The 16,180-nt window shown below is 39.9% G+C and overlaps 2 protein-coding genes across 3 annotated transcripts; one reads left to right on the plus strand and one right to left on the minus strand.

Moving 5' to 3' along the window:
- Window positions 1-65: 65 nt before the first annotated feature.
- MIX23 (mitochondrial matrix import factor 23) lies at window positions 66-7,106 on the minus strand. Of its 2 annotated transcripts, none has more exons than XM_083826590.1 (5): window positions 6,976-7,106; window positions 6,545-6,670; window positions 5,885-6,031; window positions 2,799-2,858; window positions 66-358 (listed from the first exon to the last, which is right to left on the minus strand). In XM_083826590.1, the coding sequence occupies exons 1-5, from the start codon at window positions 7,024-7,026 to the stop codon at window positions 308-310; spliced, it is 435 nt and encodes a 144-aa protein (XP_083682716.1). In that variant the 5' UTR covers window positions 7,027-7,106; the 3' UTR covers window positions 66-307. The 2 variants fall into 2 exon arrangements, with proteins under 2 accessions (XP_083682716.1, XP_083682715.1); XM_083826589.1 differs by lacking the exon at window positions 66-358 and adding an exon at window positions 503-703.
- Window positions 7,086-15,664, plus strand: FAM162A (family with sequence similarity 162 member A). Its single transcript, XM_083826607.1, has 5 exons — window positions 7,086-7,212; window positions 8,176-8,301; window positions 10,512-10,620; window positions 13,645-13,753; window positions 15,423-15,664. The coding sequence occupies exons 1-5, from the start codon at window positions 7,197-7,199 to the stop codon at window positions 15,516-15,518; spliced, it is 456 nt and encodes a 151-aa protein (XP_083682733.1). The 5' UTR covers window positions 7,086-7,196; the 3' UTR covers window positions 15,519-15,664.
- The last annotated feature ends 516 nt before the right edge of the window (window positions 15,665-16,180 follow it).

A 16,180-nucleotide genomic window follows, 5' to 3' on the forward strand; every position in this document is an offset into this window, starting at 1 on the left:
CAACACTTTCTTCCCCTCTTGGGCTCCTGAAGCTTGAAAAGTTTAAGAAAGATACCACTTTCACATTCCATTTGAAAATTATTTTAATACTATAAAACTCATTTGTTCACATATTTTGTACAAAAGATGAGTTGTTTTCTCTTAATTAGAGGAGAATTATTTAAACTGAGATTCCAGCTAGAGTAGGTCCAAAACAAAACAGGACTGGGTTCTCCTGGCTCTGGAGGGTCCCAATTCAGCTCGCCCAAGGTCTCTTTCCAGTTTGGCTCTCATGGTTATGGACCACCTTGATGGGAAGTACTTAACATCATTGACTCTTTGGAGGCTTGTAATGAATTCGGCAACGTTCATTAAATACCTGAGACACCAAAACAGAAAAGCAAAAGTGAGTAAGTCCATGTCTATGGGATGATCTGATCTTCAGAGCTAGTTCAGGCAACTGCCTCCTCCTGTAGCACCCACATTGAGGTGCCCAGCCCTGCTGTACCAATAAATGGTACTTACCAAGGCATCTGTCTCCATTCACTTTCTCTCCTGGCTTTACTGAATCCAAAGCTTGCAGCCTGGTGCTGAGGGACTGACTGCACAGCACTAACAGTATTCTCCCTCAGATAAGGCAGTCTTATAATCCTGGTGGTCTGTCACTATCAAAGATGCTGAAGTTTTTGGTTGATTGGTTGGTTGGTGGGAGGTTTTGTTGTTGCTGTTTTAAAGAGGGAGGGAAAAGACCAGTGGAAGGATCCTGACCAGCTGTGTTAAGTTCACTGTGGCATTAAAACTGGGACATCACATTCTTCCCTTTCCTGAGCAAACACACTTTACATTGTTGCAACAGCTAAAAAGAGGTGCAAATATGTGTTCTTGGAAGCAATGGTCCTGCTTTTAGTTATTTGACTGGGGGCGCTGATGTTGCCAGCATTCCCTCAGAAAGGGCAGGCTGCTCTCGCCGCGTTCACCTTAGGCACCTTCTCTGGGTAAAATTTAGCACACAGAACTAGAACCTGAGATCGTTTTAATTTAGCTCAAACTTGCAGACCTCATCAAACAGCTTGCTTAACCTGACATGGGCCAGTAATTAACGTATGGCAGCTTGAATCAAAAGCACAACACACACAGGCTCACACCAAAGTTACTGGGGCTGTTTTCAGGGGATTTAGTTATTTAAAGTTTTGGCACCAAGCTTTGCCCAGCGCACGTCCTGAAGTGTAACACGAGCTCCACCTAGCACCAAGCTGAGGCACTGGCGGTTATTAGGTCCACCAGCAGGATTCCCACAACAGTATATTTTGCCGGGGTATCCAGGTACTTTTCAGATCCAAATGCCTTTGATGTTCGGGATGTCAAGTTTTGTGAAGTCTCCCTTAGGCTTCACATGCAAAGTGACTGGTCTTGTCATCTGGGGGAACTTACGTATCACTTTATGTAAAATGTTACTTTAAACTTTATCTTCCTAGAACTGTCTACTTTTGCAACTGATCTCCTTGTTCAGCACCAATGGCAACTTCAACAAAAGTGAGGTATGCAGCATGCCTTAATTATGCATTTATTCCTAACAATTTTTAAGTAATCTTTGACTTACCACCAAATTTGGTTTACTTTAAGAAAGACACATATTACAAAACAATTCGCCTTACAGAAAACATGGAAGTTGTGATATAATTTCTTTCACATGCACACACAACCTGTCCCATTACATTACCACATGCAATGGACAGTTCTGGAAGAGTTAAGAGTGTGAAAAGATCCAAAATCAAGTAAATGATAGAAGGAAACAGTAGAAATCAGCAGTCACAAAAATTTCCTATTCAGAAGCATTTTAATACTAGGAAGATTGTTCCACGTTATCTAAGTCATTTAATATGCATATGTCTGAAAGGGTACTGCAAATACACTCTAAACCACTGTAAGGCTGGCTCTCTCACATCGAACAACATACCAAAAAAAAACAAAAAAAAAAACTCAGTTTCCAGCTTGCTAACATGCAAACTTTGAAAGCATCATTGTCAGTGCCTCTGAAGCCCATGGAAGATCAATATTGTGAACTTACTAACACCACCTCCTACTTTTAGTATCATCTACCCACAGATCTCAGTGTGTTACTCAGTCCAATTAACTCCTATAGTCTACCTGAAGTACTATCTTTTTTTCAGACAGAGAAAAAACACTGTCCAAGATACCTTAAAATTCATGCTGCTATGTAAAAGTTTGATTTTGCTGTCTTTTATGTATTAATACAAAACACTCTGCTGATAAGCTCCCTTGTAAAAGTGATATACAGAGACTAATGCAAATGTCTTATTTTAGAAGCCAATTCACCCCATGCCCTTTTAAAATAAAACTGACAGTAGTGTTGCCATGAAATGTTTGCCATTGGCGGCCTGTAACATGTTGTTACAGATATGGCATTTCTGAGTTTTATCCAAGTTGGCTCTAAATTCATTAAAAAAGAGAATAATTAAGGGCATGATTAGCTTTTCCCAGTCAGTACTAACTGGGAAACCCTTTAAACACTTAATTTGAAGTGAAATGCTGCAGCAAGAGAATACACAGAGAGTACTCCACAGTCCCTCCTCCCCACTAAACCAGCCACATTTCTTCCCTTCATAGTGCATCTGAGAAGTTTTGGTCTCTGCACCTAGAAATAGGAAAATGACTGAGCACTTTCCCTACTTTCCCCAGCACTGCCCTCACCTATTTCTAGTTAACGTGCCTACTGAGGCATCAGTCCCACACCTGCAGTGCAGGACAGTTCAAACCCACAGCACAGAACCACAACGCTTTGGTAAATGACTGAGTACCTTCCAACTTCTGTCGTTTACCACTTCTTCAACGTTCAGCTCCGACTGCATCAATTTCAACTGCAGAATAGACAAAGAAACAGGTTTTTGTCAAAATGGCTCCCTGCAGCCTTCAGTATTCACTACCCTTGCAACTTCCTTGACAAAATCCCAGTACCAGGTGTGCATCCCCTCCAATGGTACGAACTGAAGGTAGTTATCCTGGAAGTCTGGTCCCTCCATTCAGCCAATGCTTTGGGTACTCTAGAGTTGTCCATAAGAGGTATTGTGAAGGCAGACCTGCAATGCAAGCCTTGCAGAAGTAACTACTGGTTACTAGTTCTTCATTCTCAAATATTGCCCATCAAGATTTGCCAGCAATTAGCTGATTAACCTTCATGGCTTCACCAACAAAAATAACTATGCCAAATTCAAGCACTCAGCACAGGAAATGGTAGTGCTAGGGTTAGCTTTGCAGCCTTGAGTTCTCATTCCTTCACACATGCATTATTAGAGTCATAGGACAGCTGGCAGCAAAACCATGACAGAAATCAAATTCTTGATTTAGGGTTAAGATCACGAAGACATCTATTCTGTGCACTGACCAAGAAAAGGGTCTACAAGAACAGATCATATATGTTCATGTTCTCTGAACCATTTACTATGGTACGTGATCACAGCAGGACGAATCAGATTTACACAGATGCAAGACCTCTGGCAAGAAATGCCACAATAAGCAGTTCTTGAGCACTCACTCAATCCATGAGAAATTTTTTTTCACCTCTGTTAGTAACTCCAAGGGGCACATGTGACAGCTGAGTTCAGATGACCTGTGGGAATTTGACCCTGCCACAAGTTCCAGAAGCAACAGTAGAGGACTTAAAGCCCAACTACTGTTTATGCCTATGATTAGGATTTATTTTTGTTGGAGTTTTAGACTCTAGAGTGAGTAAGTTTTAAATATGTGTCTCCAATTAGAGAGTTAGTGAACAGATACAAACCAAGAGAGCAATTACATTTTAAAAAAAACTCAAGTAGGATGTCCAGACACACACAGCTTATACTGGTGTTGGATGAGCTTTTACCTACTCAACAGGACTCCAAACTGTTTGAAATAATAACCCAGCATTAACAGGGTCACTAGATGACCAGCATTAGTCTTTATAACATAACTGCTCAGAAGATCTTTAGCATTTCAAAGAAGGGTTTTTCCTGCTGGAATACGTGAATAGGTTTACAACTGTCAGCATTGTCACGTAACTCATCTTTGACACTAAGCCTCAGCAAAACTACTATTTCAGCCTGTTGCTTAGGATTGCAGACCCAAAAAGCAATGCAATCAGCATTGCAATCAGTTAATCAACAAGGCTATACAGGTGCGTTTGTTTGTTAAGTTTGTGTTTTTCTCTCTCCTCCTAAAAACATACTCCAATATTTTTTAGCAGGCCCCACTAATTCACTTCATAAAGCTAATACTTGTTAAGCTGTATGTTTTGAACTTCCAGAATTAATTTGGTTGGCTATTTTATGACACTTCATACAAGAGAACTAAGATGATACCAAATTAATACAATAATCAACTGATACTTTTATGTAAGTGGTCTGAAAGAATTGACTGCTAGAGCCACACAACTCCAAGGTTTTTTTTAAGCAGTGACCCAGAAGCAGTAATTTTGTATAAAGTCCTCCAATTTGTACTATTAACAGTATGAGAAAAGTATAAAGAAAAAAGAACAGATCTGTATTTCAAACAAATACACATTCAAAATGAATAATCTTAAATGTAGGATGCGTTCTGTCAAGAGAGCTTATTTGAGTTGTTCCAGGAAAAAAAAAAAAAACACTCATGGAGAAGGAAAAGAAAAAGGTGGAAATAGGGAAGAAACCACTCTCAAAATCAAGTGCAAATTTGAGGTCATCTGATCAAAGGATTTCTGGGATGTTTCCAAACGACAGATTGCTTTTAACATTTGAAATCACATCCAATTATTAAACATTATCATTGAGATTCTCCTATTGGTTTCAGTGGTAGGTTCTGGGCTCACTAACTAAGTGATTTAAAGAATTGACTCTGAAAAAATCTTATAGAAAATATTAAGCTATCATTCCATTTTTCCAAAACTAATATGGATGCTTATTAGAAGTTCTGTAAGTTAGGCTTGAAGGACAAAACCACTTGCCTGCCATTTGGTTCTTTAAATCTGAGCTCACAACAGAGCACTTCTCTGAGAGCAAGTCAAACAGTTCACTCAGTGTCTGGGAAAATCAGATGCTGGTTTGTGAACCCCTGAACTCAAGTCATCTCCCCAGGAAGCTCTGCACTTACAACTGCATCAGCATTCAACTACTCTGCAAAAGACCACTTCTTTCTACTTCTGACAGTCCATCTAATTCACCTCTGGTGAATTACACTTTCCATCCAGAGGCCATAAGGTTGAGAAGGTTTGCACATTAAAACTCCTTATGCAAACCCAGAAGTCACTCTTACACCATAAAAGCTAAACACTAAACAACAACAAAAAAATGCTTAAATGGAATTCAAGGTTGTCTGGCAGCTCCTCGCAGGGGACAGGAACTCCAATTAATACAGTGAGTAAGAATAATGCTTCTCAGGGTGATGTTGAATAGGGACAGCTTTAAGTCTGTGTAACTGTGTGGTGCAAGAGACAAACATGAAAGACACTTCATTATCTTCTAGTGTTTGCATCTTGGCACACATCCACCATTTGCAGACAGACTACTTTTCACAAAATCTCAAAAAAGGCAAAAGGAACCTCCAGACATTTTGAAGAGAATAAACAAGCCCCTATTAAGTTGTACACTAAGTGGCGCTAGTCAGTGAAAGTTAAGAGTCCACTCTGGAAAAGCATGCATGTTTTACTATGCATTTGTGTAATAGAATCTCCAAAATGTTCAATTTACAGGATAAAAGCAGTTCTGTTCTGAGTGCCAGGGAAAACACCACTCACAAACCCAGCTGACAAGAACCCAGGACAACACCACTTAAGTCAGGACCCCCTTCAGGTTCTCTCCATCATGGAGATCTTTCCATTTGGGAAAGACACCCTCTGACTTCTAAGTGACCTCACAAAATCTCCACCACTCACCTTTGTCTGCTCTTTCCTGAGTTGCTTTAATAATGCTACGTCATCTTGTGCCTTTTCCCTCTCTTCTCTGAGAGTTTTCACTACACTGGAAGTCTGAGCGATGCAGTTTTTGATGATTTTCTCTCTGCTGGTGTGAGCTTCCATCAGCTAAGTGGGGATGAGACAAAGTCACAACAACTAGGTCAACTACCCAAGAAAAAAAAAAAAAGCTCTGAGTTACAAATTTAAGAGACTTTCTGAAGTTAAGGCATTGCTATGCCTGCAGAACTCCCTTTGACTGTATAATCTACATGGAAGCAATATGCTTTAAGCAGTAATTACCGACGTGAACTGATGGTAAAAGTCAAAGATACAAGATAAGTCTTTGAGTACCACAAAAGTGCTCCAGCACCCATTTTTAAAAGAAAGTGGGCTGTCTGCAGTACACCTCAAAGGATCGGTATTGCAGGACAAGCAAGTCCACAACACGGCTTAAAAGTGAAGTAGTTTTCGCACGCGCGTGGTTTAGCTATATAGAGAAGTCAGGTGTGCCATTATGAATACATAAAGCATGATATATCAAGAGTCTTTTCCTTAGAAATTGAGATGCGCTGCTTTAGCGGCCACCGCACTGAGTATAACTTCAGAAAATGAGTTGAAGTTAAAGAAATAGACACTTACAGACTGGTAGAGCTCTTTACATGTCTGGCTGGCATCGATTTTCCCTACGAAGGAAGCTGTCGGAATTGTAGTATTTAACTCGTGGACAATTCTGTCATCAATCGTCCTCATCACTCTGAGCAACTCCTGCATCAAATAAATAAAAAAATAAATGTTTATCTCTCAGAGAAAAACAAAAACACACAGGGAAGCCGCAGCCTCTGCGGTCCGGGGAGCGAAGGGCAGGCGGGCGCCCCTCAGGGCGGCCCAGCGGCCTGCTGCGCCCCCTGCCTGCTGGCACGGCCGGGGGCTGCCGCCGGGCGACCCGAGCGAGGGCCGGGAAGCCGAGGGGCAGCCCGGGGCCTCCCGCCTCAGGCAGCAGCCACACATCGCGACGGCCCCCGGCGGGGAGAGGAGGCCCCGGTCCCCGTCCCCCGCCCCGCTCTCGCTACCTGGAACTCGGCGAAGTCCTCGCAGCTCGCCGCTCTGCTGGGCGCCGCCATATTGGAAAGGCCGAGGGCGCGGCGGCAGCCAACCGGGCGGCGAGGGCGGGACGAGGCGGGCGGAGCGGGGGCAGGGGCGGCACCGGGCGGCAGCACCGCGGCGGGGACGGGGACGGGGAGCGGGGGGGGTGACATTGAGGGGCCCCGCGCCGCGGGCTGCGGGCAGCGCCATGTGGGGCCGCGCCGGTGAGTGCCCGGCCCCGGCCGGGCCCCGGAGCCGGGATGGGGTCCGGGGGGGTCTGCGGGGCCGGGAGGGAGCGCAGCGGGGCCGGGCGGCCGCGGTGGGTGCCGTGACGCGCACGGTGCGCGCTGAAGCTTGAAGCCCGAGGGCCTCCGAGCTGGCTTAAAAAGTAAAAGGGGGGGGAAGGGCGGGGAGGTTCGTGACTTTTTATTTTTAATTTTCTCCTCTGAAAACCTTGGGAATGGTTTGGTTTTGAGGGTGTCTTTTTTTTTTTTTTCTGTAGTTGAGAAGTTTTCAAGCATAAAGAATATTAAATATATATATATATAAATTTTTTACTACCCTTTTATCTTCCAAAAATTCATTTTTTCCTCAGAAATTTTTCATCAAATGATAAATTGAAAGGTCTTTCAATTAAAATAGCATGTTTACATATATAAGGTGCTTCGTCTCCTGACGCACCACCAAGCAGTATCTCAGCACTGCGAGGTCTGGCTTATGTCTTGGTAACCCTCTATCAAAAGACCATTCTAGGATGAGACAAGGATGTGACTTCTAGGATGTGACAAGGCTGTCAAAATCCTGGTGTATGGTCCTTGAAAAAGCACTGCCCGAAGTATACCTGATGTGCAGGAATAGATAAGTGCCTTGAAGTGGTGATACGTTAGTAGCACGTCTTAGAAATTGCTCGTAGGCTATTATCTGTCAGTCCGGTTTTTCTACATGCGCTTAACCGGTAAGCTCCAGCGATGGTTTATGGAGTTGTCTTTAATTTCTTTCCTAGATTCTGCTGCAGCCTAAACCTGCAGTTTCTTGCACAGTGTTAGGTTTGTACCCACTGTTTTTATTTCTTATTTTCTCCTGGAGGTGGGGAGGAGAAACAGCCTCCTACTTATCTTCCAGTGTTCTCACTCTCTAATATTCAGAGTTAGATTTAACCCCTTTGCTTCTTCTGCTTTCTCTTCCAGACAGGGCTGTTAAACTGCTGGAAAGAAACATTCCCTCAATTCTGAGGTTGACTAGAGGAGTAGATCTGAAGATAAACAGAAGGCTTTGCAGCAAACCCCTCAAGGAAAGCCCACCTCAGCCAAGAAGTAAGTTTCTGATAAAGATCATGCCACATTTCGTGCTTTGAAATATTTAGGTACTCAGGCTGCAGTCATCTGAACAGGCATTTTGCAGACATGTATACCAATATCCCTGATTTTGTGAGAGGGAATTCTAATCTTTAGACTGAAAAACTGAACGTCAAAATTAGCAATGAGATCTTGTTTTTTAACAAAGCCAGGGGACAATATTTTGTCTTGTGACAGTAACACAGCTTTTGCTTTGTAGCAGGTCATTAGTATTGTGTTTAATGTACAGCCCTGCACTCTGAGGCTCTTATCTGTGCTCTAGAACAGACTGTTCAGCCCCAATATAAACTGTCGGTGTTTAGGAATATTATACTAGCTAAAATACTTTTGCAGTTTTCCATAGTAGAACCAGCTCCAGCTGTTCACAAACTTGAACATGCCCTGCAGGAGAGAGTCAGTCTTGATCATTGGCTTAGTTCCTATTTAAAGGTGAGATTGGTCAGGTAAAGCTCGGGTGTTGAGACATTTTGTAACTGATTAGAGCACAGTTTTGGTACTCTAATCAGACTCCTCTGTAACTGTTTCCCTACTTGGCCTGTTGATGCTAGATAAAAGCAGCATACAGATGTGAAGCATTTTGCATACATCTTTGTTAAAAAAATAAAATCAGTAACTCAGCCGTACTAGGTAAGACCAAAGGTCTGTTTAACAATGTCACTCTCCAGTAGCAGCCAGTGAAGGAGGGCCCTTACATTTTTGTGAGGACTAACAGGAACGGTGATTAATAGCAAGGCTCTAAGAAGGAATATAGAAACAGGGCAAACATAGTGTTTCTTCCCTAGACTGCTGTCCCAGAGCTGGAGTCTTTGTTTAATGGTCCTTGTTGGATTTTACTTTTGTAAATTTTCCCAGTATCTTGAAGCTGTATCTATTTTTGGCATCCACAGCCTCTGCGAAGGAGTTCCTCGGCTGAACTGTGCTTTGAGAAAATAAGTACAGGCTTGTATTTGTTTTTGAGCGTGGTATGCGCTGTTTTCCTCGACGGTCACTGCAATCTGACGATTCTGGCGCCCTCTGTTGTGATGAAAGGGCCTTCAGTTAGTGCTTTTCCAGGCTGCAGGGTCTCAGTCTATTACAGTGTTTCTTATGTGGTGGCCATTCTATAGCTGTGACCACACTTGCGAATTTTCTCTGTGCCCATTCTAGTTGGACTGTTTTTGGGATGAGGGATCAGCATTTTGCAAGCTTTTCAAAATGCTGGAGTCACGTTTTTTATACAGTGGCATAATAAAGCTTTCGTGTTGGTCTGTGTTCATTTCCTAGTCATTGCTAATAATGCCTTTTGCCTTTCTGTTACTGAACTTTTTCCGAAACCTCCGAGAAACCCCAAGGACTTACTTTGCAGCAATAATGGTTAGGTTAGAGTTTGTCCTTTGTATGTGAACTGGAATTGCTTCTTACTTACATAAATGGGAGGGATTTTCACTGGATTTCACTGAGTTGGGATTCTGAAGTCCTGCAGATCTTCACCCCTAGCCATCTTCTTAATAACAGTGTTGTCAGTAAACTATGTATCCACACTACTTCCTAGATCATTTATGAATCCACTAAGCAACATACATCCATGAAGAACACATCCCATTGTTGTTGTTTTAATGCTTATTTTTGCACTTTGTATGCTAGATTTTAATGTTATGTGTAGAAAAACTTTCCTGTTTTATTCTAAATATTTTGTATTTGGAGGTTGAAAGACTGAACTGAAAATTAAGGATCTGATCTTTGCTTATGGTCATTTGGTTGTTAATATCTCCAAATAAGATAAAATCCTACAGTCTATGGAAAACGTATAATACTCTTATGCTATGGTGCAGCATATTGGCTTTTCTGTAGCAGTTTCATTTCATTTCTTTAAACTAATTTAAATGTAGCAGAAAACTATATCACAGCAGCTTAGGAAGCATAGATGATGGAGCAGGTTCCATAAATTTAGAGTTGTAAATATTCAGAGCTTGCCTTGGGCAAGATTTGGCTTTCCTAACATGGCCTAAGTTTAATCCATATTTAGAAGTTCATTAATCTGACTGTGATAAATTTTTGTTCTGTAACCTACTCTAGTAATTGTACTTCATTGCTCAACCTAACTGGTTTATTACAGCTGCGGCAATTCAACTTTTCTGACTTTCTATTTTTTGTGGATTTTTTTGTTTGTTTACCTTATTTTATTTTAGGTCGGTCTGCTTTAAGGGTACCTGGACACAAGCCTACAGACTGGGAGAAAAAATGTTTGTTGTGGGCAGGCCATTTCAAAAAACCAGAGGATATACCAGAGACCGTCTCGTAAGTGCCAGTTTTGAAGCTGTTAGAGAAGCAGCATTTTCACAGGAATACGTTACTTGAATGCAATTCGTAAATACCTTTTCTTAACAGGAATGGGTTTCCACAGCTGAAAATTCTTATGCTGCTGTGACTGTTGTATCACCTTGTAGATAAGATTATATGACCTGGGGAACTCTCTATTTTGATATACATGCATTTGGATTTTTCTGAAGGGATGGCCAGCACCTATCAGTTGTTTCATTAGAAAAACAACACATTTCAATTAATTTTTATTCTTCCAATCAAAAAAGCTTTTTGCAAATACTGGTGTGAGCTTTCCATAGCGTTTTTCTTAATATGTCAAAGCCTAATACATGAAATTTTCATGATATAGCCATAAAATAATTGAAACGCATTTAAAATATTTGTTAATGAATATCTGGGGGGCAGAGGCCAACTTTCTTTACTCTTGGAGTTTAAACTAACAAATAGTGGAAAGGTTCCCTAACGAAAATAAAATAGTCAAAATTTCCCCATTGCTGGTGAAATCTGAATGTGAATGCTTTGTCCTGTGTGAGATGTAGAAAATAAAATTGGATGTTCTATTTTGCCTACCTAAACTGAAGATCAAAGTTTAAAAAATAAAATAAAATGCAATTATTAGTTTAAAAAAACATTTCTGGTGTTAGTATAGTTATCTCTTAGAATACGCTTCTAATGTTTATATATATATTTATTCAAAAGATTCGGTCAATCTTGTATTACTTAGGTGAGCAAATTATGTAGCTCCTGTCTAAAGATATTGTTTGGATGCATGGTGTAGGAATTGGAAATCCACCCATGTATCTAAGCTTTTTCTAAGTGTATCACAATAGATAAAATTGTTGAAAATTAATTATTCAATTTTGGTTTGGATCATTTTTCTTGAAATTAAATTTGAAATACATAGTCTTAAATTATTAAAACATTAAATTATGTCAGTTCCTATATTTTTGCATACAAAATACTTGTTATGAGTGTTTTTAAGAAAACAGTTATCAGACTGAGTGAAGGCATTGACTGTGCATCTAAAATCATGCTTTATTGAATGGACAAACCAACTTCTGATAAAAGCTGATCATTTTTGCAAGTGCATAGGTTGAATTAGTGGTTTTGTTTAGGGAAATAGTTCAGCCAAAGTTGAAGAGACGATTAAGAACTATAAAAACACAAAAGCTTGTTTTGTTTCTCTAAACCGCGTAAGTTTGGGTTGCAAGGGCATGTGATACAACCATCTCTTGCAAGTTATGCTCATCAAAAGTAAATAATTTATTAAACAAAATAAATGCTAATTTTAGCCACTGAATTAATTTTTAAGTGAAAATTGCATTCAGATAACTACTTTTTCCTCTTGTATAGTCTAGCACACACAAGGTAACTCAAAAATAAAAACTAATAGTTTTTAAATCTGTGCATTTCAGCTTAAGTGCAGCCAAGAACCAAAGTTGTTCATCACAAATTATTTGCAAAAACAAATAACCTGGAAGCTAAATTATTAGCTTGATGTTAGATTGACATGTTCTCTATGATTAGAAATTTTCTCAGATCAGTACTATGAAATGGTGATCCATGACTGTCACATTCCTCTTCAAAAAAACAGAATGTTTTTAGTTCTCAGGTCCTATGTGATATACCATGCTGAACCATCGTGAATCCCTTGGTGTCTTTTTCCTCCAAGTATAAGGGTCAAAATGTGATATGATTACATATTTACTGGTGTTTGTATACAATATTGGTCTCCCAGTTCTGTGAAATTTATTATCCATGTTAGGCTTGGCATGTAATTACCTCATGTGATGCATTTTTGTGCCATTATGTTGATGCTTTTCCAGTCTCCTGTAATTTTATAATATACCAAATTTAAACAATGAGAATGTTAGACTTCCTCAACAAGAAGAGTAAACTGCTCTAAATTCTGCAAGGAGCAGAAATCTCCTTACATATTTGCAGTATTTGAGATGCAGTTTGGTAGAATGATCTTCAGTACAGTTGAAAGACTTTAATAACTGATATTTTTCTTGTGGAGGACTTCTGTGTTCTAAAAGATAACCATAGACAAGGCAACAGGTTTCCTAAAGGAGCGATACAGCTACTGGTACATATGGATAAGCGTGCTGAAATACAGAGAAGATTTAAAGGAGTTACCTGTCCAAAATCAACGTTGGAAAGCTTACAGTCCTCTATGCCTCCACAGTTTCCTAGGAAAACGGATTACTTTAAGTCTGTTTCACCTAGCAGAAGGGAACTCGTAACCACTGGTCTTCTACCAAGTCCTATCCAGAATTTCTAGGAGTATTGTGTTTAGCAGCCAGTGTGAAGTCTAAAAATAGCATTATCAAATGCTGTAGTAGAGGAAGCTTTCTTTGGAAAGTAGATGGTACCATAAATGAAAGCATTTTGAACCTCAGGCAAAAAGAACTGCTAAGTTGTGATGATATTTCCCTCTGTCCAAGAAGCTCAAACTGTTAAATAACGTATTTTATTCCTTCTGACAAATGTTTTTTACCATGCTTCTGCTATTGAGGGAACATGCATATTTTACAGTGTTAAAATACACTGAAGTTCTAGTATGGATATGCGTACTTGCTGTCTCCACAGACTTTAGAAAGTGGTAGTATTAGTAAACTAGTATTAGTAAAAGCATCCCTCTCTTTTTCCTGTCCTCCCTGTAGGGAACATACATAAATACTGCAGCCTTCTTTCCCTTGCATTCTCTAATGATTTAATATTTTAAAATGTTGGGTTTGTTCCCAGCTTTGAGAAAGTCCTATGTTACCATGATTTTGTATATCCCAAAGTAGCTAGGAATCAGATGTTCCCATTCTTGTAAAACCTTTTTAAATTTATTTTTCTTTTTTTTGTGGAAAGAGCCAAGTACTGTTAGCATTATACACAGAGAGCATACCTAGATTATACAGATAGAATGCCAGGAGAAATCAAACAACTAGCCAATGGTTTATTTGGGTCTCCAGTAATGAGTCTGTTCTTTTATTATTATTTCCTGAGGATTGAAGCAATCAGAGCAGCACAGACCACACTGCGTGTGAAGGTCAGCTATGTAATGATTGCCTTGACTATACTGGGATGCATAGCGATGGTGATTAGAGGGAAGCAGGTAAGCACAGATTTTTGGCTGGTAAGCGCAAAGGGATCTTGATATAAACTCATTTGGATTGTTTGTACTGTTTGTCCTTCTCATTCCCTAACCCTCACTAATTAATTCCCAAGTCAGAAAAGGGTGATGTCACTGTTAAGACCGTATAAGCAAAAACAGTCTTCCCTCCCGCCCCTCAGTGCAATACTTAATCTTATCTTGTACTGGTTTAATTCCTCAGTTTTGCTGACAGGCTGCAAGAACTTGAAAGGAAAGAGCATCTTCCCTTCTGTCAGTCTGGTAGGCAGGTAAATGCTCCTTGGGCCTATAGGATCCATACACAGTTCATTGTGTGGATCTATTACAAACACCTCTCTACACACTGCAATGCTTAAAAAAAATCAATGTAATGGAAACAGCAGATGGGTGTATTTCTTCACACACAGACTGAGAAATCTCAAAATCTTTTTTAAACAGTGGGGAGGTGGTCAGCAGTAATTCTGTGCCCTTTAATTGTAGTAGAAAAGTCTCTATTGTGGATGGAACTAATTTTAAAAAAAAAAACAGTTCATATTATAGAAAAGTTCCCCCGTCCTGTAGCTGCTGAGCGTCCTTCGCTTATATATTTGTCATGATATCTAAGAAGTTCAGCCTGTGGCAGAACTAGGTCTGTGATTTAATTTGCATAATTTGAGGTGAAGAAGTGTAAAGTTTAAGCTTCCGAGTGAAGGATGGGTTAGTCATGCTTTAATTTTGTACTTTTTTAAACATGATTGGTAAACTATTAACTTCCTGTTATTTTTATAAACAAATTTTTTGCACACTGAAGTCAAGTCTCAGCATCATTAGTCTCAAAGTCAAGGAACTTGAATATAGTCTGTGCAGCTTATTGTCATGTTGCTCTGGGGGGAAAAAAGCACAGGACTAACAGAAACACAGTCCACTACGTTCTTTTAAGAATGACTAGAAGCTGAAAACCCTGAGCTTCTTAAAGCATCTATACCGGCAGAACCTTACTGTATGCTGCCTTTCTCTGCAGCCATTCTTCTGATTACCATGTTCCCATCTTCTTTTTATTGACAACTAAGTTACTAGTGAAACTTTATTAACTGAGTCTTAGTTAATAAAACACTGCAAATTATTTAAGTGTCAAGTAGCATTTCTACTTGTCAGCATTTGCCTGTCAAAATGAAAAGGATGCATCACTCTGAAATCAGTGGAAAGGTTTCTTTTTTGCCTTAGCAGAAGAAATCAGTGACTGATAATTCCCAGAACATTTTCCTCTTAGGTTTATATAATATGAATGCAAACACCGGAAGAGGAGAGCTGCTTTGGGACCCTTGTTTTCACAGCAGCTGGAATCTATTTAACTTCTGATTTTTTTTCCAGTGTCTCTTGACTTCTGATGACCAGAGATTAATATTAAATACTGACTAGAAGCCCAGAATACATCTGCTAGTGCCATTAACAGAAGGGCCTAATTTATTCCCAGAGAAATGATAAATTTAAACTAATCTCTAGATGCTGTATTTTAACCTTCTCTCTTCCTGTCACTAAAGCTGACAGAACTGTGCCTTAGTAGGCCTCGGTAGTTCTCTGTGACAGGCCAGATACTTTGAAAACAATTGATTCAAATTTCATCTCTGTGGTACTTTTGGTGACACCTTCTGCTCTTTGTCATATGTTGTAGGCTATAAAAAGGCATGAAACGCTTACAAGCATAAACTTGGAGAAGAAAGCTCAATGGAAAGAAGAAGCTACTCAGAGTACATCTGCTAAACCATAGAGGAAGAAATGAAGAAACCAAGGATGGGGGAAGAAAAGCCTGAAGTCCTCCTCAGCACTGGGAGGAGGATATAGTCACATCTTTCTTCTATGTTCTGTACTTGTGTTCAAGAATGAATACTTATGATCATTAAAAACAGAAACATCTGTTTTTCTTCCTGGTACCTTCCCCTTTCCCCCTAACTCTCTTCTTCAAGCCATGTAATTTTATTTCCTTCATTAACTTAAAGTCATAACTCCAGTCATCCGCTATCTCTACTACAGGTCCCTTTAAAAAGAGTGGTGCTATACGTATTCTGTATTGTTACAGGCTGCCCAAATTTTTCTGTATGTTCTTTGTGTAAGAGAGAACAATTATTAAGGAAGTCCTTGAGTCGGGAATAATTACATGACTGCATTAACATGGACAAAATGATCAGAAGTTGTTAGAAAGTCTGCTTGCTTACTTGTTCCAGGTCCAGTATATTCTGGCTACCTCTGTATAGGTCAAGGATTACTTGTCTTCTTTTGCTAAGAGGAGGAAAGGGAGTGATACCCTGGATACCACAGAAACAGTGTATTGCACAAGACAACCTAACATTTTTTACACTGGAGTTGCTAGTGAGGTGAGAGGAAATTCAAGTTAAGAGTACAGAGATGAGTATTTTGACAAATAATGAGCAA

Source organism: Anser anser, assembly GCF_964211835.1.
Source record: "Anser anser genome assembly, chromosome: 1".
Lineage (NCBI taxonomy): Eukaryota > Metazoa > Chordata > Aves > Anseriformes > Anatidae > Anser > Anser anser.